The sequence below is a fragment of the Theropithecus gelada genome, chromosome 17 (assembly GCF_003255815.1).
Source record: "Theropithecus gelada isolate Dixy chromosome 17, Tgel_1.0, whole genome shotgun sequence".
In the NCBI taxonomy this organism is placed as follows: domain Eukaryota; kingdom Metazoa; phylum Chordata; class Mammalia; order Primates; family Cercopithecidae; genus Theropithecus; species Theropithecus gelada.
In genome coordinates this window covers 76,204,782-76,226,522 of record NC_037685.1, presented here as the reverse complement: position 1 = coordinate 76,226,522, position 21,741 = coordinate 76,204,782, and the positions used below count along the sequence as shown (strand labels likewise).

At 42.3% G+C, this 21,741-nt stretch overlaps 1 protein-coding gene and 1 non-coding gene across 3 annotated transcripts in view; one reads left to right on the top strand and one right to left on the bottom strand.

The window, feature by feature from the left end:
* The window catches only part of GTF2F2 (general transcription factor IIF subunit 2), a 170,336-nt gene that overhangs the window by 143,549 nt on the left and 5,046 nt on the right, over window positions 1-21,741 (bottom strand). For both annotated transcript variants that reach the window (XM_025364650.1, XM_025364649.1), the window contains exon 2: window positions 9,879-9,952. In XM_025364650.1, the coding sequence (XP_025220435.1) occupies window positions 9,879-9,952 (74 nt within the window). The remainder of the gene's footprint in view (window positions 1-9,878; window positions 9,953-21,741) is intronic.
* Window positions 8,727-8,828, top strand: LOC112611229. The gene has a single exon (XR_003116597.1). It is a non-coding gene; the product is annotated as a U6 spliceosomal RNA (small nuclear RNA).

Sequence of the window (21,741 nt, the reverse complement as noted above, 5' to 3'; positions counted from 1 at the left end):
TTTAAAAATACTTCTTAGATTTGGTACCAATGGGGCCTGGCTTTTCACTATCGCTAACAGCCAATAAGCAACACCTTTTCCAGGTTAAGAAAACCAATAAAATAATATCAATATTCAACTGTTGGCTCTTGTTGGTTTTATTTTGTTTTCTTTTTGACCTGTCACCCAGGCTAGAGTGCAGTGGCATGATGATGGCTCACTGCAGCCTTGACCTCCTGGGCTGAAGTGATCCTCCCACCTCAGCCTCTGGAGTAGCTGGGACCACAGGCGCCCATTACCATATCTAGCTAACATTTATTTTTATTTTTGTAGAGACAGGGTCTCACTATGTTGTCCCAGTTGGTTTGCAACACCTAGACTCAAGTGATCCTCCTGCCTTGGCCTCACAAAGTGCTGAGATTACAGATATAAGGCACCACACCAGGCCTTCTTTTAATTCCTATTCATACTTCCCCTAACTGAAAAACTGAGCTCAAAAACCATCAGATGAAGCCAAACAACATAGGTATCTTCTTCAGAGTGGGTTGGATAGGATGGTCATGTCCTAATGGGGTGAAGAGGATGTCACTGGAGTGAAGCAGGCAAGCAGGGGCAAGGTATCAGTGCCCAATCAGGTAAGGAGGGCATCCCTATAAAGGAGTGGCGCAGTAAGAAGTGTGTCAGAGCCTAGCAGGTGAGAGCATCCACGTATAGGAGGACAACCTGAAACAGGATGCTGGACCCTTAGTGGGGTAAGGAGGCATTCCTATGGAGGAGGGGAGAAGCCTCAGAACCGGAATGGAAGCCTGAACAGGGTGAGAAGGGTGTCCCAGTGCAGGACAGTGAAAGCGGCAGTACACTGAGGGGAGCTACAGCCCAAGCAGAGTGAGTAGGGCATTCGCACAAGGAGTGGGGAACAAACTGAACAAGTAAGAACAGAGGCCCAAACAAATAAGTAAATATATTAAGAACAACAGGAACTAGGTTTCTCACTTTTGGAAAAGAAGTACCAGTAAGAAAAGGAAGAAAACTGGAACAAAGCATGTGGTATTTTACTGGAACTGGATATATCAGTGCAAGCTCAATTCAATAAATGTAAATACAGAAATATAGATGTAAAGAGGGATGTGTGTGGGGTGTGTGTATATATACATATGCTCCCTAGCTCGGTTCACTGAGAAGGCCTTGGAAGCAGCAATAAGCATTTGGGGTATCCAGATCTTAGTTTCTAAATATCATTCGCCCCTAAAAGGAACCATGGCCAACTCCTTGGAGAAATGGCTAACTCCAGGGCTTAGGCAGAAATGTACAAGATGAGTCTAAAACATCTCTCTATGTCAAAAAATAACAAGTGCTCAAAGAATGATGAAGACATGTCAAAAGGGCACAAATATTTTATCATTAATTTATCCTCACATATTAATCTTTCCATCACTCACTTATTATTTCCATGGGATAAGTTCCTAGCAGTTGATGGAATTAAAGAAACAAAGAGAAATTTATGGAATTGCTGGGTGAAAGGCATGAATATTTTGTTATTAATTTTTCTAGCTTTCTCATTATCCCAGTCCCACTCTACTAGATGAGCTTATTTGTCTCTCTAGATAATGGCAGCATCAAGAACTGAACAAAATGCTTGAGCTGTGAGCTAACTGGCAGAGAAAATAGTGGGATTATTAGTCTATGTTGTTTAGAGCAGGAATATATGTGTATGTTGTACAAGTTATACCCACACACACATATGTTGCCAGACTGCCTTTCAGAAAGTTTGTAACAAATTGAACTCCCATCATCATATCATCAGTGTGACACTGCTCTAAACTTAGTCAATTTTGTAACAGAAAAAAATGTGTCTCATTAATTTTTCCTTTCCATACTTTTTATTATTAGCGGGTCCCCACATCACCCAGAATGTTAAACGTGTTTAGAAATAAAGCTAGAAATTAAGTCTCTGGGAGAAGCCGTATCATCAGTACAGGCTACATGATTATCAATAAGATACAACGTATATCAAACATTTGGAAAACTGAAGTATTCTGAGGCAGGATGGTGATGTAGAAACAAGGCTGCCTTTAAAATTGAACAAGCTAAAGCAAAACTATAATTTTTTTTTTTTTGAGACGGAGTTTTGCGCTTGTTGCCCAAGCTGAAGTGCAATGGTGCGATCTCTGTTCACTACAACTTCTGCCTACCCCTCGCCCCCTACCACTGGTTCAAGCGACTCTCCTGCCTCAGCCTCCCGAGGAGCTGGGATTATAGGCACGCACCAACACATCTGGCTAATTTTTGTGTTTTTAGTAGAGATGGAGCTTCACCACGTTGGCCAGGCTGGTCTCGAACTCCTGACCTCAGGTGATCCACCTGCCTCGGCCTCCCAAAGTGTTAGGATTACAGGTGTGAGCCACCGTGCCCAGCCCAGCAAAACTATAAACTATATTAAAATGTGGCACACATCAGATGTCCAAAAATACAAAAATAATCCAGGTACATTGATTTAGAAATGTCATATAAATTGCTTGATAAAAATGGTCCAAATGTTACCAATTGTCAGAACAAGCTGTTACTCTCATCTCATTCACAACTAGACTCTCCTTTTTTTGATTATTAAGACAGAACCAAATTCAGGAAGAGTTGCATTCCAAGTTGCACGTCTTTTCCCTCCTCTCTGCCTATCCCAATCTCTCCACCCACAGCCCTGTCTTCTGGAATGAGCAGCCACACTACACAGATCTCCCAGTTTCTGGCCTGCGCCACACAGCAAGCTGCTGCTGAGCTTCGGAAGATGTGGTAAGGAGGGGAGGTCCTCCCGCACCACATTAGACACAATGCAGTGTCTACTATCTGGACCGTGTACTATGTGTGGTTACGACAGCAAGAGAACTCTTATTAACTACATATTCTACATGCATTTGAACCTATGAGGTATTAATACCATCTCCTCAGATGAGGAAACAGAGTAAACAATTTACCCAAAGTCACACAGCTAGTAAGTGACAGGGTAAGGACTAAACCGCAGGCTAATTCACAGGTCCATACTCATAACCAGTATGTTACGCTGCCTTTCTAAAATCTTAGTTGTTTTCATTTTACCCAAATATACGTTTTTTGTGTTGTTGTTTTGTTTTTGTTTTTTTGAGACAGAGTCTTGCCCTGTCGCCCAGGCTGGAGTGCAGTGGTGCGATCCCGGCTCACTGCAAGCTCTGCCTGCTGGGTTCACACCATTCACCTGCCTCAGCCTCCCGAGTAGCTGGGACTACAGGCGCCAGCCGCCACGCCTGGCTAATTTTTGTATGTTTTTTTTTTAGAGACGGGGTTTCACCATTGTTAGCCAGGAAGGTCTTGATCTCTTGACCTCGTGATCCTCCCGCCTCAGCCTCCCAAAGTGCTGGGATTACAGGTATAAGCCACCATGCCCGGCCTTCAAATATATGTATTTTTTTAACCACAGGTAACCTATTACCTATAAACCTGCAAACTTAGAGGTTAATCTGTCTCTAGGAATCAGCAGTTGATTCTACATTTAAAATATGTGAGTACAGTTTACCTGGTTTGCCCTACATCTTCTCTTAACAGCCCTAGACTTTCAAACGTTCCTTATAAGACATTAATTTTTTTTTTCAACTTTCTGATTATCCTGGTCTCACTCCACTGAATGATCTTATTCATCCATGTCTCTCTTTAAGTGCAGCACTAAGAACTGAACATAATGTTTTCACTGTGAGCTGACTGGCAAAGAAAGGAGTAGGATTATCATTCCACTTCATTCTAAACAACAAACATCTATTAATGGAGTCTTTTGTTTATAGGCTCATAAATTTGATGACTCATATTAACCTCAAAATCAACTAAAGTCCTGATAACCTGGTCACATGCACTGCAGGCCATTCCTCACCCATCCTACACTTGTTTAATAGGGAATTTAGTTAATTCAGTAACAGCAATGAAAACTAAATAAATTAGGAAAGTAAACAAGACAGCCTGGAGAATACAGCCAGGAGACCAACTAGGGAACAAGCTGTTTTCAAGCATTTTCATGGCAGTCTTAGGGTTCTAATTACTATAAGTCTGTTCTCATCACTAAAAGCATCTAGATCTTCTATAAGACTGTGTTACATTAGGTAGAAAATCTGCTAGACCTGTTGCCTACATATAAAACACACAAACACACACAATCTGCTCCTTGTCTCTGATATTGGTATAGATAGAAACCACTAGATTCCCTTTTAAGAAATTCTGAGGGCCAGGCATGGTGGCTCACGCCTGTAATCCTAGCACTTTGGGAGGCTGAGGTGGGTGGATCACTTGAGGTCAGGAGTTCAGACCAGCCTGGCCAACATGGTGAAACCCCGGCTCTACTTAAAAAAAAAAAAAAAAAAATTAGCCAGGCATGGTGGCAGGTGCCTGTAATCCCAGCTACTCAGGAGGCTGAGGCACTAGAATTGCTTGAACTCAGGAGGTAGAGGTTGCAGTGAGCTGAGATCATGCCACTGCACTCCAGCCTGGGCAACAGAGCGAGACTGTCTCAAAAAAGAAAACATGGTGGGCTTACTTTTTCTTCCACTGTGGTTGAGGAAACTGATTTGAATAAAAGAATTTCAACTCACTTCTACTGAGGTTTTACTTTCAAAAGGATTCAGAGACTAAAATGAGAAAAACAAGGAATATAAGTACCGGCCATGCACCCTAGGGAAGAGATCAAGATGCAACAAACTAAACCAAAGCCTTAGAACTACATATAAGAGAGAACAACAAAGAAAGCAAAATCCGACTTCTGCACTATGTTCTGAAGTTAGCAAAACTAAGCCTAAAGGGGTTAGAAAAATACTTCGCTCTGGATTTAAAACATAACAATGTTTTAAAACTTTGTCTGTATTAAACACCCAAAATGATTTGTATGGAGAGTAACCTGGAGGGTTACATACCAAGCAGTTACCCATGGCCACCTCTGACGCATGTGAATGGGGAAAACAGAGACCTTTTCATTTTGTAAAAATTTAAAAGGAAAAAAACAAGGAAGTATTACTTATACACTAAAACACACACACAGTATTTCTAAGGAACTTTGGTTGGATCCCTAGAGAAATCAAACAACGCCAGCTCATAAATCAGCCTGGTAATGCATAGAACGACCACCTACCGTCCTCACCCCTACCCCTACACATACATCTGCTAACATTTAGGACAACTATATTATCAAAACCAGGACATCCTGGAGGGTGGAAACGGGGGCACTAATAATTGCATAGGGAAACACATAAACTGGGAGGGTTCCAGGCAAACCTGGAGGTTTAGCCACCCTATGTGAATTAGATGCAACTATGTGGACCATCTGCTTTAAACTAAGAAAAAGACCTTGAGATTTTCTACCAGGCAAGGATTGATAAGGAAAAATTGCAGCATGCTCATTATTGCTTATTTAGCATGTTATCTTTAATATTTTACTTTAGTGATCAAAGTGGTACTTGAGATTTACATGGGTTTCCTCTCAGCCTTGTTTCCTTTTACTCTTTTTCCTGTAATCTTTTCCCCCTCCTCCCAAAAAGAGATATTATATTTCTCAACCAGGTATTTTCTTTACATAGAGGTTTTCAGGAATATAATATTCATGGTGGGACAAGAATATTACATGGAAGGAGAACATTTGAGTTTACAAATATTTTAACAAATGCTAAGCTATTTAATTTGTTTTATAAACATCCTATGGGTTGGGAAGGCATTATTATCCACATTTTACAAACAAGAAGTGTAAGGCCCAAAGCCAAACAACTATCAACAGCCATTTAGGACTAGAAGCCAGATCTTGAGCTCTATAGTGAAGGCACTCCACAATACCATGAGGTTCATCATCTAAGTCCTTTCTCCTTTAGCCTGCCTTTCTTCAGTGACATACATTCTTGAGATTTTATCTTGGTTGTGGCTCCCATTTCAGTAAAACCTAACATAAAAAACTCTGATGTTCATTACAGAACAGTAGCTAATTATGTACATTAAAAAGAACTTCACATTGAGGAGAAAAAAAAAAAATCCCGTAGATTTCAATATTATTTTTCTCTTTCAATAAAAGTATGACAACTCATAAAAATGTGATACATCTACAACTTTCCAGGAATACGTTCATCTTATAAACTTAAATATACAAATAAATAATAACTATTTCCATATTATCTCAATGGATTTATAATATAAAAGCCCTGCAAAAAGGCAACTTTTAGGATAAGAAATCTAAAGTCAGAAGATTCAGTGACTTATACAAAGTCTCACTTATAGTAAATTATTGAGCTACAACTAGGACCTGCTGGAGTTTTCTGACTAATAAAAGGCCAGAATACAAGCCTGACTCCACTATGAACGTATACTCAATCATTCCTTGAGAAAATGAGATATTACACTTGGCCCCCTATATCTGAGTATTCAATATACGTGGAGTCAACCAACTGCAGACTGAAAATATTTTAAAAATCAGCTGGGCATGGTGGTTCACACCTGCAATGCCCACACTTTGGGGGCTGAGGAGGGAGGATCCCTTAAGCCCAGGAGTTTGAGACCAACCTAGGCAACACAGGGAGATCCTGTCTCTACGGAAAAAAAAAAAAAAAAATTAGCTGGGCGTTGCAGTGGTTGCCTGTATTCCTGGGCAACACAGTGAGACCCTGTTTCAAAAAAAGAGAGAAAAAAAATAGTAACAACTATTTACACAGTTTTTACACTGTATTAGTTATAAGTAGTCTAGATATGCTTTAAAGTACACAGAAGGGTGTGTGTAGGTTATACGTAAATACTGTGCCATTTTATATAAAGCACTTGAGCATGGTAGATTTTGGTAGAGGGGATGGGGCATGCCAGACACCAATCTCCTGCAGGTACTAAGGGACAACTGTACTTGTCCCCACCTAACTTTAGAACACAGTGTCTACTATGCCAAGCACTGTTCTAGACAATGGAGATATAGTAATCATTAAGACAAAAATCCTGACCTGGTAGAGTTTATACTTTAGTAGGTGATATGAACAACACACAAACAAACATATACGGTATGTCAGATGGGTACAGTAGAAGGAGAATAAATAACAACAACACAAAAGAATGGTGAATAATAAGAGGGTAAGGGAGGTAGAGCCTACAGGGTGCTATTTTACATATAGGGGCCAGAAAATACCTCAAGGAGCTGAAATTGTGAACAGAGACCAAAAAGAAATGTGGGAGTAAGCCATGGCGATTACCTAAAGGGAGAGTGTTCCAGAGAGAAAAAACAGAAGAACAGCAATTATTAAGTTTGAGATGCTTCTGAAACATCCAAGGACACAGTCCAAACATCAAAGACACAGTCAAAATCATGAATATGGAGAGACAGAGACGTGTGCAAATATATTTTTTGATTTTTACTTATTTTCAGTTGAAATGAACATTTATTGAGTCCATATTAAATAACACAGAGCCAAAAAATGCCCCTGCCCCATCCATGCACAATTTACATCACCCAACCCAGGATCAATGTCTTGCTGTTTCTCCTCAGCTAGGTACATCCTACATTTCACTAGTTTTCTACCATTATGCAATCTCCTATAGTGGAGTGACAGGCTTGTCTTAAAGCTCAGAATCTTCTTAGAAAGTAGTGGATAACAGAGTGATAGTCACAGCTAACAAAAAATTTGCTTTATTTAAACATGCGCTGAGATGGACTCATTGCTTCCTGTGAATCTGCTAAGCTTGTCTGTCACTCTAATCATGGGCTCTTGGGAATAAACAGCATTCATAATAATCTTCACTCGTGGCCAGGCGCAGTGGCTCCCGCCTGTAATCCCAGCGCTTTAGGAGGCTGAAGTGGGCAGCTCACTTGAGGTCAGGAGTTCGAGACCAGCCTGGCCAACACGGTGAAACCCCATCTCTACTAAAAATACAAAAATTAGCCAGGTATGGTGGTGCACATCTGTAATTCCAGCTACTCAGGAGACTGAGGCAGGAGAAACACTTGAACCCGGGAGGTGGAGGACGCAGTGAGCCGAGATCATGCCACCGCACTCCAGCCTGGGTGACAGAGTGAGACACTGTCTCGAAAAATAATATTATTAATCTTTACTCATGTCATAATTGTCACTCACAAGCTCTCTGAAATGGATTATAATCGGCTATGGCCTCAGCAGCTTCCTCCACAAAGCTAGAGTTGGCTGACTCCACATCAGTAGAGAATTCCAAAGCCTGTGTGTTCTGTGGTTGGCTCCAGGTCCATGGTCAAGTCTAAGTTAACGGTTAAATCTCGGTCTGCGGTTAACTCTAGATCAGTGGTCAATTCTAGTAGGTCAGTGGTTGATTCTGGGAGTAGTGTGGAGAAAGTCACAGCCAGGGCACGGAACACAAAGAAAATCAGGACCTTCCTGAGCATGGTGCCTCCAGGGAGGGCAGAAGCATCTTGAACTATATATTTAAATACCACCTGGTACTAAAAGCCATGAGACCAAATGAGACCACCCAGGAAGTGAAAAGAGAGAAAAGGAAAGAACTAAGGACTGAGTCCTTGGGTCACATAACATTTAGAGACAAGATGAGAAGGGGCTTAGCAAGAAACTAAGAAGGAACAGCCAATGAGGGGAGAGGAGAAGAGATGTGTCCTAGAGTAAAGCGGGAAAGCAAAGTTTCAGGAAAAAAGTGATCAACTATGTGAAATTCCACTGAAGTTCAAGTAAGAAAGCTGCTAGTTGACTCTTGGATTTAGGAATGTGGATGTGGAAGACTATAGAAAAGGAACATGTGCTCGCCTCAGCAGCATATACTAAAATTGGAACAATACAGAGAGGATGAGCATGGCCCCTACACAAGGATGACATGCGAATTCGGAAGTATTCCATATTTTGAAATAAATACATAAGGAACACAAATTTTTCTTGCAGCAGCTTCCATCAACAGGTGGAGTCTTGTTTTCCCACAACTGAATCTGGCTTGGCCATGTGAGTTGCTTTGGACAAAAGGACTTTAAGCAAACGTGACACAAGCACAGGCTTTCAAAGTGCTTGTGCACTGGGACTTCGTTTCTCTTTTGCTACTAGAACTCTTTCACCATCATGTGAATGAGCTTGCTAGAGGTGAAATAAACAGTCGGTGCCCCTGCTGATGTCAAATCAACCACCACACACAAGTGAGGTCACTCTCGCCAGGAAGGCCACCAGGCCAGCCCCAACCAGAATTGATCCACAGAATTATGAGCAAATAAAATGGCTTTTGTTCTAAACCACTAAGTTTTGGGATGGTTTGTTATGAAGCAAAAAGTAATTGATAAAGAGGAAGATACCAGTAACAGACAAGAGCTGTTTCAATGGAATCATGGGCATAGGAATCTGACTGGAGTTGGTTAAGAATGAATGGATGGAAAGAATAGAACACAAGGCCTCCAGCTGACACTAGCTGAGCTTTAGAGGCTTTCCTTTCTAACAGGGCTATTTCCTCAACCAGAAAACTATGTCGTTACACTGTTTTCTACATACTCCCTAACCACTTCCAAAGCACCTGTAAGTAGGCCCAGTGGTACAGTGGCAAAGTCCTACTGCAAGCACTTTCCCGGGTGCATCCAGTTATACTCAACCCAAGCACACCTGCTCATGGAGGCAGACAGGATGGAGGGGTGAAAGAACTACATACTCTGCTGCTTCACCGCCATTAAAGTAAACCAATAAACTTGATATTATATTTATACCACCTGTCACTAGGAGTGTGGGGGTGGGGATGTGTGTATTGCACGGATGTCTCCTTACAGGGTACCTAACCATCTCCTGACAAGCCTTGACATGTTCATTACTTGTCATTTTCCAAGTAAATTCTCTGATCAGAAATTATAATCACATTTAAAAGCATTTACAAAAATTTCAAAAATAGCTTTTCAAAATGTCAAGAATATCTAAATAACTTACTTGGCAATCCGCAGTTTCCCAACTTCACCTCTTCCAGGGGCTTTAGCCCATTGCTGTGACAAATATTTGGGAACCTAAAACAAAGTAAAACACTAATAAGACTATTTTAGATGATAACAGATCTTTTCAAACACAAAACGATATACTGCTTCTATTTTTATTTTCTGCCTCTAATAAGGGATCACTATCAAGTTATCACTGTATGTTTTATACTACATGAAATACGAAGACACGTAAAAAATGATTTTAGCACCGGGCATGGTGGCTCACGCCTGTAATCCCAGCACTTTGGGAGGCCGAGGCGGGCAGATCACAAGGTCAGGAGATCGAGACCATCCTGGCTAACACGGTGAAACCCCGTTTCTACTAAAAATACAAAAAACTAGCCGGGCGCAGTGGCGGGCGCCTGTGGTCCCAGCTACTTGGGAGGCTGAGGCAGAAGAATGGCGTGAACCCGGGAGGCGGGGCTTGCAGTGAGCCGAGATCCAGCCACTGCACTCCAGCCTGGGCGACTGAGCAAGACTCCGTCTCAAAGAAAAAAAAATGATTTTAGCTCTCAAAAGAGCTTAATCGAGGTGGCAACACAAAACTAACATAGGTCAAATAATCTAACAAAAATAAAGCACTAACTTATCTTCCCAAGTCAGTCCAATTAAAGGTCACAGAACAGAAAGGTTACCAGAAAAGGCTTCTCAGAAGAGAACAGCACTGACTACAGTAATAGCATGATTTAGGAACACCACTGGGCTTAAGATTATTTCAAAAGTCAAGTTTTATTATGTAGAAAATTGTAACTTTGACTACTGTAAAGAAGAAGCTGCTAATATAAAAGGGTTATCAAACAGCAGAGCTAACATTTATATAATCCTGCCTTCCTGACACTGTTGTAAGCACTTTATATAGATTGACACATTTAATCCTCACATCTCTATGGAACAGGTCTATTACCCCCATTTTACAGATGATGAATCTGAGGCACTGAGGGACTATACAATTTACTAAAGGTTATATAATTAGTAAAGATGGAGCCAGGATTCTAACCCAGGCAGTCTGCCTCCAGGGACTGTGTTTTTAACCAATACACCATATTGTGTCTGTAACTGGATACATGCAATCAAAAGGACTATAATTCTCAAAAAGGAGAAGTAGACGATATATGCCGAATCCCTATTATATAACTTATCTATCTCATTTCTTCTAAAAAGTAATTTGGACTCGAATCAGTGCATACTTCGAAAGCTATCCTATTATTAGGAGTAAATGAGATACACCAAGTATGAAGCATAATGCCTTACACAAAGCAAGTACTCAGTGTCAGGTGTCATTATTTTTTCATGATAAATTTGGAATGATAGTCCAGCTGCCAAAGCTGAGAAGGAAAGAAATTCTACCTAGCAAGACAAAAAAACACCACTTGACCACTAGTCAAATAAATTGCAGTACCTTGGAACAGCAAAAATTCAGGAATTGAAGGGTGAAAAGAAGCCCCTGATGGTATTTGTTCACTTACATACGCACTCCTCACACTAAAAGTTACTGAACAGGGCTGGGCGTGGTGGCTCACGCCTGTAATCCCAGCACTTTGGGAGGCCGAGGAGGGCAGATCACGAGGTCAAGAGTTTGAGGACAGCCTGGCCAACATGGTGAAACCTCACCTCTACTAAGAATACAAAAATTAGATCGTGCCAGAGCAAGACTCCATCTAGAAAAAACAAATAAATAAACAAAGTTACTGAACAACTATTAAACATTATGGGTACACCGGGCGTGGTGGCTCACTCCTGTAATCCCAGCACTTTGGGAGACCGAGGAGGGCAGATCACTTGAGGTCAGGAGTTCGAGACCAGCCTGGCCATCGTGGCGAAACCCTGTCTCTACTAAAAATACAAAAACTAGCAAGACACAGTGGCACATGCCTGTGGTCCCAGCTACGTGGAAGACTGAGGCACAAGAATTGCTTGAACCCAGGAGGTGGTGGTTGCAATGAGCTGAGATTACTCCACTGCACTCAAGCCTGGGTGACAGAGAGAGACTCTGTCTCAAAAAAAAAAAAAAAAAAAAAGAGTTAGACAATATACTTGAGTCAGTCAGGTACCATGCTAAACATCCATTATCCCGTTTCATCCTTCCAATTACCCTGCAAAATCACATTCTCCTCACCCTACAGATGAGAAAACTGAGGTTCAGAGGGTTGAAATAACTCAGGTAGCTAGGATCAGATTCAAGACTCAACTCCGGACAGGTCTTTTGCTTTCTTCACTAGACCATACTACCTCTCAGGAGGGTATATGTGCTAAAGAAGAGTACGTAAAAGATCTAAGGGAAAGAGGATTTTGAAGATTCCATATCTCAACAGAACTTCCACTACACTGTACTCCATTCATCCAAACAAGCTAAGAGGATTTGGCAAACTCCTTATGATAACTGTATCTACCCACTCGGTCTCCTTTGATTACAGGTGACAGAAAACCCACTTAAAAGAAGATTTAATGTGACAAATAACAAAAAATTCCAGAGGTAGCTTTAAGGTGGCTTCATTAAGGGCTCAAACAATGTCCCCAGGACTCTTTCACTATTTCTTACCTATCACCTCAGGTAGCAAGATGGCAGAGGCAGCTCCTGAAGAGCACAAGTCTCCTTCTCAGAAGTCCCCAGCGAAAATTTGTCTTTCATGAAGCTGACAAGGGTGTGTGCCCTTCCTTAGACCTATCACTGTTCCCAGAGATGAGATACTTCACTGGCCAGGCTGAGTCAATGACATCTTTGGGGAAGGGTAGTCAACATCACTAAAATCACACAGATTGAAAAGGGGAAGCACTGGTTTCCACAAGCACAGTCAAGATTCTGCAACAGTGTCAAAGTAAATGGATACTGGTTAAAGAAGCAAATGTCCACAACATTATCTGTTGGACAGCCTACGAATTTCTCATTATCAACAGCAGTATCCCTTTCACAACCTGTATTTCAAGCAATTATTCTGAGCACCATCTCCTAAATTCCTAGCTCTCTCCTTAGTACTTCTATTGTGGAATCAGGAGAACCAGGGAGAGACCTTGGAGTGAATACAGGAGGATATCTTTACTGAGTGCACTCAGACCCAACGGACTTAACATCCAAAGACCGGGCCCAGAACAAAGACAGCACTTGACTTTTATACACACCTTAAAAAGGGGTGGGCTAGCTTGAAGCAGGCTTACAGTGGCGCGAACGCAGGGATACAGAGGCAGGACAAAGACGGTTAATCAAATTGTAACAGGTTCACAACTCAGGATTACACATGACTGCTGCTATGCAGCCCAGATGTCCACTATCTAGGTTTGCCTAGTGCCTAGCACAGCTTATTCCATGGCTTTCACTATGGCGCCCAGGTGGCCTGCTCAGATGGTTTATGAACTTCACCCCACTGATTAGATAAAACAGAAGACTAGAAGTCACCAGTTACAGAGAACAGGAATTTACAAACTGATACCATCATAAAACAAAGGAAAATTTGTTTTTCTTCTCCCTATGTTGAGGGAGTGCTGGGAGAGTCTCCAGAGCACATTCTTTTGTGTCCTGGCTTCTTAGATAGTATTATCAAGACTTTTCCTGGGTCTGGGCTGTGCCCATTGCTCCCTCTGGGACAAGTCAGCCTAATACAGGAAAGCTTATTTCTCTCTTTATTTTTCTTTCTTTAATTTCCCGCCTCACTTTGACTCCCAACAATTCTTCTAGTCCTTCAATTCGCTGACTCTAATTAACATCTTCTCACTGTCCCCCATCTGCTATGTCCTCATTTCTCTCTTTAAGGAAACTAGATTCCATGGTCCAGCACTATAATCATTCCCTTGCCTTTATCTTCCTCCGTCATACTGGCCTGGCAGAACCTTAATCCTGATTAAAGCCAATCTCTACTTTTCTTCATTAATTTATAATTTATCCATGGTTTTATTTTATTGTGTTATTCCACCTCTCTGCCACACTTGCACCTGAGCAGCTGAAGGAAAGCTCACGATCATGCTAGCTGGTCTCACATTAAATACATGGCTACAAACGTCAAGTAAGCCCTTAGTGACATCTGGCAAGTTAACTACATCTCCCTAGTCAATTCAGTTCCTCACTCCTGATTATTCAAATGTTCTCTTTTCACTTCTCGAACCTACACCTCTTCCTTCCTCCTCCCTCTGTGCTGACCTGACTTCCTCTTCCACTGAGAAAAAGCAAACCATCAAATCTAAACTTCTACATCTACCACCTAGCCACAGTTGGATCCTTTTACTCGCTTTACCCTCTTTAAACAATGGATAAACTATGGCCAATCCCTCCACTTGTGCACTGAATTTCTTTCCCTGTTATGTAACTAACCGAGGACATCTTTCCTTCAAGTACACCCTTTCTCTCCTCTATTGCCTTCTCTGCTTAATCATTCCCATTAGCACAATAATGATAATAATAGCAGCTAACACAAAGTGCTTACTAAATGTAGCAGGGAGATTTCTAAGACGGTTCCCAAGGATCCCACCTGCTATCAACCCCGTCCACTTACTGGTGTAATCTCCTCTCCTTCAGTGTGAGCAGTATCTGTGACTCAGGGCAAAAGTGACAGGACTTCACTTCTGTTACTGGGTTACATAAGATTATGACTTCTGTCTTCTCTCATTGCTTTCTCAGTCTGCACACTCTGATTTAGAAATCTACCATATTGAAGAGGCCCACGTGGCAAAACAAAAAACAAACAAACAAAAAAAACACTAATGACCGGCTTTAGCCAAGAGTCAGCTAGGAACTTGGACTCTTAAGTCCAACAACCCTGGAGGAACTGAATTCTACCAACCACATGAGCTTGGAAACAATATTTCCCCAGTCAAGGCTTCAGATGAGAATCCAACCCTGGCTGATACCTTGACTATCGCCAGTGAGAGACTCTGAGGCAAAGGAGCCAACTAAGCCATACCAGAGTCTAGCCCATAGAAACTGTGAAATAATAAATGCATGTTGTTTTAAACTACTAAGTCCGTAGTAATAGGTTATATACCAATAGATAATTAATACATTAAGCAACAAGCACTCTTCTAAATGCTGTAAATATATCAACCATCTACTTCTCACACGGTCTTCATTTTACAGATGAGGAAACTAAGGCACAGGGAGGCTTATAAACGTGTTCAAGATCATGCACCTTGGTAAGGGCAAACTTAATAATCCTTTCCACCCAGTGTTTGATTTCTCTGCCTTTTCTTTTTTTCTTTTTTTTTTTTCTTTTTTTTTTGAGACAGGGTCTCATTCTGTCACCCAGGCTGGATTCACAATTTTGGATCACTGCAGCCTCCACTTCCTGGGCTCCAACGATCCTCCCACCTCAGCCTCCCAAGTAGCTGAACTACAGGTTTGCACCACAATGCCCAGCTAAGTTTTGTATTTTTGGTGGAGACGAGGTCTCACCACATTGCCCAGGCTGGTCTCGAACTTCTGGGCTCAAGGGATCATCTCACCTCAGCCTTCCAAGGTGCTGGGATTGCAGGCATGAGCCATCGTGCCTGGTCCTCTGCCTCTCTTTATGGTAGAACTCCTTGAGAGAGTTCTCTATGTCAGCTGTCTACACTTACTCCTCTGCCACTTTGTTTTGAACTTACTCTAGATAGGCTTTCCTCCCTACCACTCCACTGAAACTGATCACAGGGTTATTAAGATCTCCAAATTGCCAAGTCAAAGTTTAGTCCTCATCTCTCATACTTATCAACAATATTTGAGAACTAATCATTTCCTATTCCTTCAAACATTTTATTCACTTGGCATCTGAGTAATCACATTCTCTCGATTTCTCCCTCTACTTCTCTGGACTCTTCCTTTTTGGTCTCCACATCTAGATGCTCATCTTTCTGGCCTCTTAACTTCAATGGCCATTGGATTCAGTCCTTGGATCTCCGCTCTTCTCTGTATACTCGCTCTCTCTTTTTTTTTTTTTTTTTGAGACGGAGTTTCGCTCTTGTTGCCCAGGCTGGAGTGCAATGGTGCGATCTTGGCTCACCGCAACTTCCACCTCCTGGGTTCAAACAATTCTCCTGCCACAGCTAATTTTGTATTTTTAGGAGAGATGGGGTTTCTCCATGTTGGTCAGGCTGGTCTTGAACTCCTGACCTCAGGCGATCCGCCTGCCTTGGCCTCCTGAAGTGCTGAGATTACAGGCGTGAGCCACCATGCCCGGCCCTGTATACTCTCAATCTTATGTAACTTCATCCAGTCTCAAGGCTTTAAATACCATCTGTATAATGACAACTCTCAAACTTACAACAAGCTCAGGTTCTCCCCCAAAGTCTCAATTTATATATCCAACTGCCTATTCAAACTCTCCATCTTAATATTCAGTAAGCATTTCAAAGTTAAAATCTCCATACCAGAACTCATTTCTCCCTCATAAACCTTGCTCCTGCTGCAATTTTCCATATCTTAGTAAAAGGGAACTCCATTCTTCCAAGCACTCAGGCTGAAACCCTGGAGTCATCCTGAATATCCTTTTTCTTATACCCCAAAACCAATCAACTGATACATTCCGTCAACATCTTCAGATTATATCCAAACTCCAGCCTTTCCTCACCAACTCAAGTTACTACCCTAGCCCAAGCCATCATCATCTCTTGAATAATGATTGTTAACAGCCTCCTGAACTCCTTGCTTCCACTTTTGCCCATGTAGTTTATTCTCAATAAAGCAGCCAGAATTGTCATCTTAAAACCCAAGTCAGATGATACTGTTCTGCTCAAAACCTTTCCATGTATTTAACAGACATCTACATAGTGCTTACTATGTTTACCAGATACTTTTCTTTTTTTTTTTTTTTTTTTGAGACGGAGTCTCGCTCTGTCCCCCAGGCTGGAGCATAGTGGCCGGATCTCAGCTCACTGCAAGCTCCGCCTCCCGGGTTTACGCCATTCTCCTGCCTCAGCCTCCCGAATAGCTGGGACTACAGGCGCCCGCCACCTCGCCCGGCTAGTTTTTTTTGTATTTTTTTTTAGTAGAGACGGGGTTTCACCGTGTTAGCCAGGATGGTCTCGATCTCCTGACCTCGTGATCCGCCCGTCTCGGCCTCCCAAAGTGCTGGGATTACAGGCTTGAGCCACCGCGCCCGGCCTTACCAGATACTTTTCTAAACAGTTTACAAATATTATTTCATTTAATCCTTATAACAGTCCCATCATCATTCTATTTTGCAACTGCAGAAACTGAAGCACCAAAAAGCTATTATTTGCTCAAAGTCTCACAATTACTAGTGATGAAGCTAGGATTCTAACCTAAGCATGTCGACTCCATAGTCCACGATTTTAGTCACCATACCATGCTGCCTCTCCATGGCTGCTGGCTTTCCATCTCACTCAGAAGAAAAATCCTATAATGTCTTAGGTGACCCAGTCTCCTGGATGATCCTATCCCATATCTTCATCTCCTACTCTCCCTCTCATCTTACTCAAACCACACAGACCTGTCAACATCTGCAGTGACGTCCCATCTAAAGACCCATTTGCTGTTATTTCTGTCTGGAACACTCTTCCCATGGGTATCTGCAAGGGCAAGCCCATAAATTCCTTTACATCTCTGCTCAAAGACCATCTTATCAGTGAGGTCCTTTCCCGCCCTAGTTAAAATAGCATCACATTGCATCACATTATGTTCTAGATCCTAGACCTTGTTTTATTTTGTAACTTTTGTTTACTGTCATATATCTAGCACCTAGAATAATAGAAGAATAGTTATTTTAATGACTGGATATTGTTGAAGAAACATTAATGTAATGGCAATGATGGTTAATACTGTAATATACCTAGGATATATAATTTACTACACTTCATTTCATTCTCAGAGGGAAGTCTCAGTTCAGAGATCCACCTTAAAATAAGGGGAAGGGCTGGGCATGGTGGCTCATGCCTGTAATCCCAGCACTTTGGAAGGCTGAGGTGGGTGGATCATTTGAGCACAGGAGTTCAAGACCACCCTGGGCAACATTGCAAAACCCCATCTCTACAAAAACTACAAAAATTAGCCAGGCGTGGTGGTGTGTGCCTGTAGTCCCAGCTACTCAGGAGGCTGAGATGGGAGGATCACCTAAGTCCGGAGAGGTTGAGGCTGCAGTGAACCACGATTGTGCTACTGCACTCCAGCCTGGGTGACAGTGTAAGACTCTTGTCTCAAATAAATAAATAACTAGGAAGAGGACAAAATGCAAATAGTGGAGTAGGGCATTTTCTAACCTACTACTTTGCCCTCACTGCTATACCCTGAAATGCTCTCAAAGAGAACACAAGAATGTTTGGGAGCTTTGGAACTCTTAAATGAGATCATACTTCTTCAACATATTAACCAGATCAGGATTTTCTGTGATCAAATTACCGGAGACTATAATTCAGGCCTTCAAACAAGAAAACAGTTCAAGGGAAAGTAACTATATATCATACATTAAAGCAAATTTAAGAATCAAATTCAGTACAACAAACTGTACCTAATACAAGCAATTACCAACTTAAAAACAGTGTGTCGGGCATGGTGGCTCATATCTATAAACCCAGCACTTTGGGAGGCTGAAGTGGGAGGATCACTTGAGCCCAGGAGTTCCAGACCACCGTGGGCAACATACAGAGACCCCATCTCTACAAAAAATCTAAAAATTAGCTAGGCATGGTAGTGCACACTTGTGATTCAAGGTACTCAGGAGGTTGAGGCAGAAGGATCTTAGCCCAGGAGTTTGAGGCTACAGTGAGCCATGATCACATGCCACTGCACTCCAGCCTGGGCGACAGAGTGAGGCTCTTTCTCAAAAAATAAAATAAAATAAAATTTTTTTTTCTTTTGAGACGGAGTCTCGCTCTGTCACCCAGGCTGGAGTGCACTGGCGCAATATTAGCTCACTGCAACCTCGGCCCCCAGGTGCAAGCGATTCTCCTGCCTCAGCCTCCCAAGTAGCTAGGATTACAGGCACCCACCACTACGCCTGGCTAATTTTTATATTTTCAGTAGAGACGGGGTTTCACCATGTTGGTCAGGCTGGTCTCGAACTCCTGACCTCAGGTAATCCACCCACCTCAGCCTCCCAAAGTGCTGCAATTACCACAATGCCCGGCCACAAAAATAATTTTTTAAAAAGGCCAGGGTTGCCAGGCGTGGTGGCTCACACCTGTAATCCCAGCACTTTGGGAGGCTGAGGCAGGTGGATCACAAGGTCAGGAGTTCGAGTCAAGCCTGGCCAACATGGCAAAACCCCATCTCTACCAAAAATACAAAAATTAGCTGGGCGTGGTGGCGGGCGCCTGTAATCCCAGCTACTCGGTAGACTGAGAAGAGAGAATCACTTGAACTCGGGAGGCAGAGGTTGTAGTGAGCCGAGATCGTGCCATTGCACTCCAGCCTGGGCGACAAGAGCAAGACTCTGCCCTCCCCCCAAAAAAAGGCCAGGGGTGGTGGCTCACGCCATAATCCCAACACTCTAGCACTTCGGAAGGCCAAGGCAGGTGGACTGCTTGTGTCCAGGAATTTGAGATCAGCCTGGGCAACATGGTGAAACCCTGTCTCTACAAAAAAAAAAAAAAAAAATTAGCTAGGCATAGTGACACATGCCTATAGTCCCAGCTACTCAGAAGGCTGATGCAGGAGGATCACTGCAGCCCAGGAGGCAGAGGTTGCAGTGAGCCATTCACAGCACTTCACTCCAGCCTGGGAGACAGAGTGAGACCCTGTCTCAAAAAGAAAGAAAGAAAAAAAGCAGATTGTGTTCCAGAAGTTAAAGGACAAAAACAAGTTTGCAGCTCATATTGCACTGTCTTCATTATTATAATAAAACTGTAGGTTCCCAGGTAAGCTCACCAGCTTATTTAATTCAAAGGTTCCTAAAATACTATACCCTGGCACTAAAAATAATAATAATAAGAGCATATTAATTATATATAGCTCTCTACACCAAGAACTTACAGAAATTGGCTTCCCAGAAGTCTCAGCCTATTAAGTTGGTCCCAGTGAGCCAAAATTGCACCACTGAACTCCAGCCTGGCAACAGAGCGAGACTTGACTCCGTCTCAAAAAAAAAAAAAAAAAAAAAGGGAGACACAAAAAGGAAAAAAAAAAACATTTTTCTATTGCAAAGCTTTTAGCCTAACAAATCTGAATCACTATTTCCATACTTAGGCAAGATAATTAACCTCTCTAACCTTAAATTTTATCATCTGAAATATATAATTAGTACCTGCTTCATAGGTTTGCTTTGCAAAATACTCGCTACACAAGAAATGTTAAGTTCCTTTTTCTCCTACTAGCTGCAAGGCTTTAGGGTATGACCCACTCCAGTTTCATCTCTCCCTCGTATATAACTCTCTTTGGCCAACAATGTCCAAGTGCTTGCCTGTCTGTGAAAAAATATAAGCTAGTCGGGAATGGTGGCTCACGCCCGTAATTCCAACACTTTGGGAAGCTGAGGCAGGTGGATCACAAGGTCAGGTGTTCGAGACCAACATGGTGAAACCCCATCTCTACTAAAGACACAAAAAATTAGCCAGGCATGGTGGTGCACACCTGTAATCCCAGCTATTTGGGAGGCTGAGGCAGGAGAATAGCTTGAACCTGGGAGGCAAAGGTTGCAGTGAGCCGAGATTGCGCCACTGCACTCCAGCCTGGGTGACAGTGTGAGACTCCGTCTCAAAAACAAAAAAAGAGAAAAAAAAAGAAAAAGAAACCCCAACTCTACTAAACACACAAAAATTAGCCAGGCGTGGTGGTGGATGCCTGTAATCCCAGCTACTTAGGCTGAGGCAGGAGAATTGTTTAAACCCAGGAGGCGGAGGTTGCAGTGAGCCAAGACTGCACCACCTGCACTCCAGCCTGGGTGACAGAGCAAGACTCCATCTCAAAAAATAAATAAATAAATAAAAGAAGAACACAACATTCACAGGGCATGATGTCCATCCTTCCAATCCTGATCCTCTCCTCCAACAAACATTAGCCACAATGCTTACAAGAAGAAAGTTTACTGGGCTAGAAAAACATCTTTCTGTTGCTTAGAAAGCCGTTGGTTAGACCTAGTGCACCTCTCCACTTCTCCCTCCAAAAAAAGACTGTACTTCTTATTCAAGCCCCAGTGATATTCACAACTTTAAGAATCCCACTCCTAACAACCTTGCCAACTGTATCTCCTCTTCCCCATCATATACCTTACCCTCCAGGGAACCATAACTAGAGAAAGTGGTTTTCCAGAAATCTAAATATTAGAGGCCAAAAACCAACCATGCTAAAATTAGCCAGGCGCAGTGGCTCACGCCTGTAATCCCAGCACTTTGGGAGGCCGAGATGGGAGGATTGCCCAAGAAAAGGAGTTTGAGACCAGCCTGATCAACATAGTGAGACCCCATCTGTATTCTTTAAAGCAATATTTAAAAATCTAAGAAAAAAGAACTCTGCTAAAATATTTTTAAACATCAGTGTCTCACTCTATTGCCCAGGCTAGCGTGCAATGGTGCGATCTCAACTCACAGCAACCTCCGCCTCCCAGATTCAAGCAATTCTCCTGCCTCAGCCTCCAGAGTAGCTGGGATTACACGGGTACCCGCCACCACACCCAGCTAATTTTTGTATTTTCAGTAGAGATGGGGTTTCACCATATTGGCCAGGCTGGTCTTGAACTCCTGACCTCAAGAGATCCACCTGCCTCAGCCTCCAAAAATGCTGGGATTACAGGCACTGTAATCCACTGTGCCCAGCACATCATCCAATTTTTAAATCATTACTTGGTATAGGGTGCACAGCAGTAGTGAGCCCTGTAGGTAACCTAACAATAGCATAAATTGAGCAATATAAACAGGGTAGTACAAACTACAAAAGACTAGCTCTATGACAAGGTAAAAATTATAGC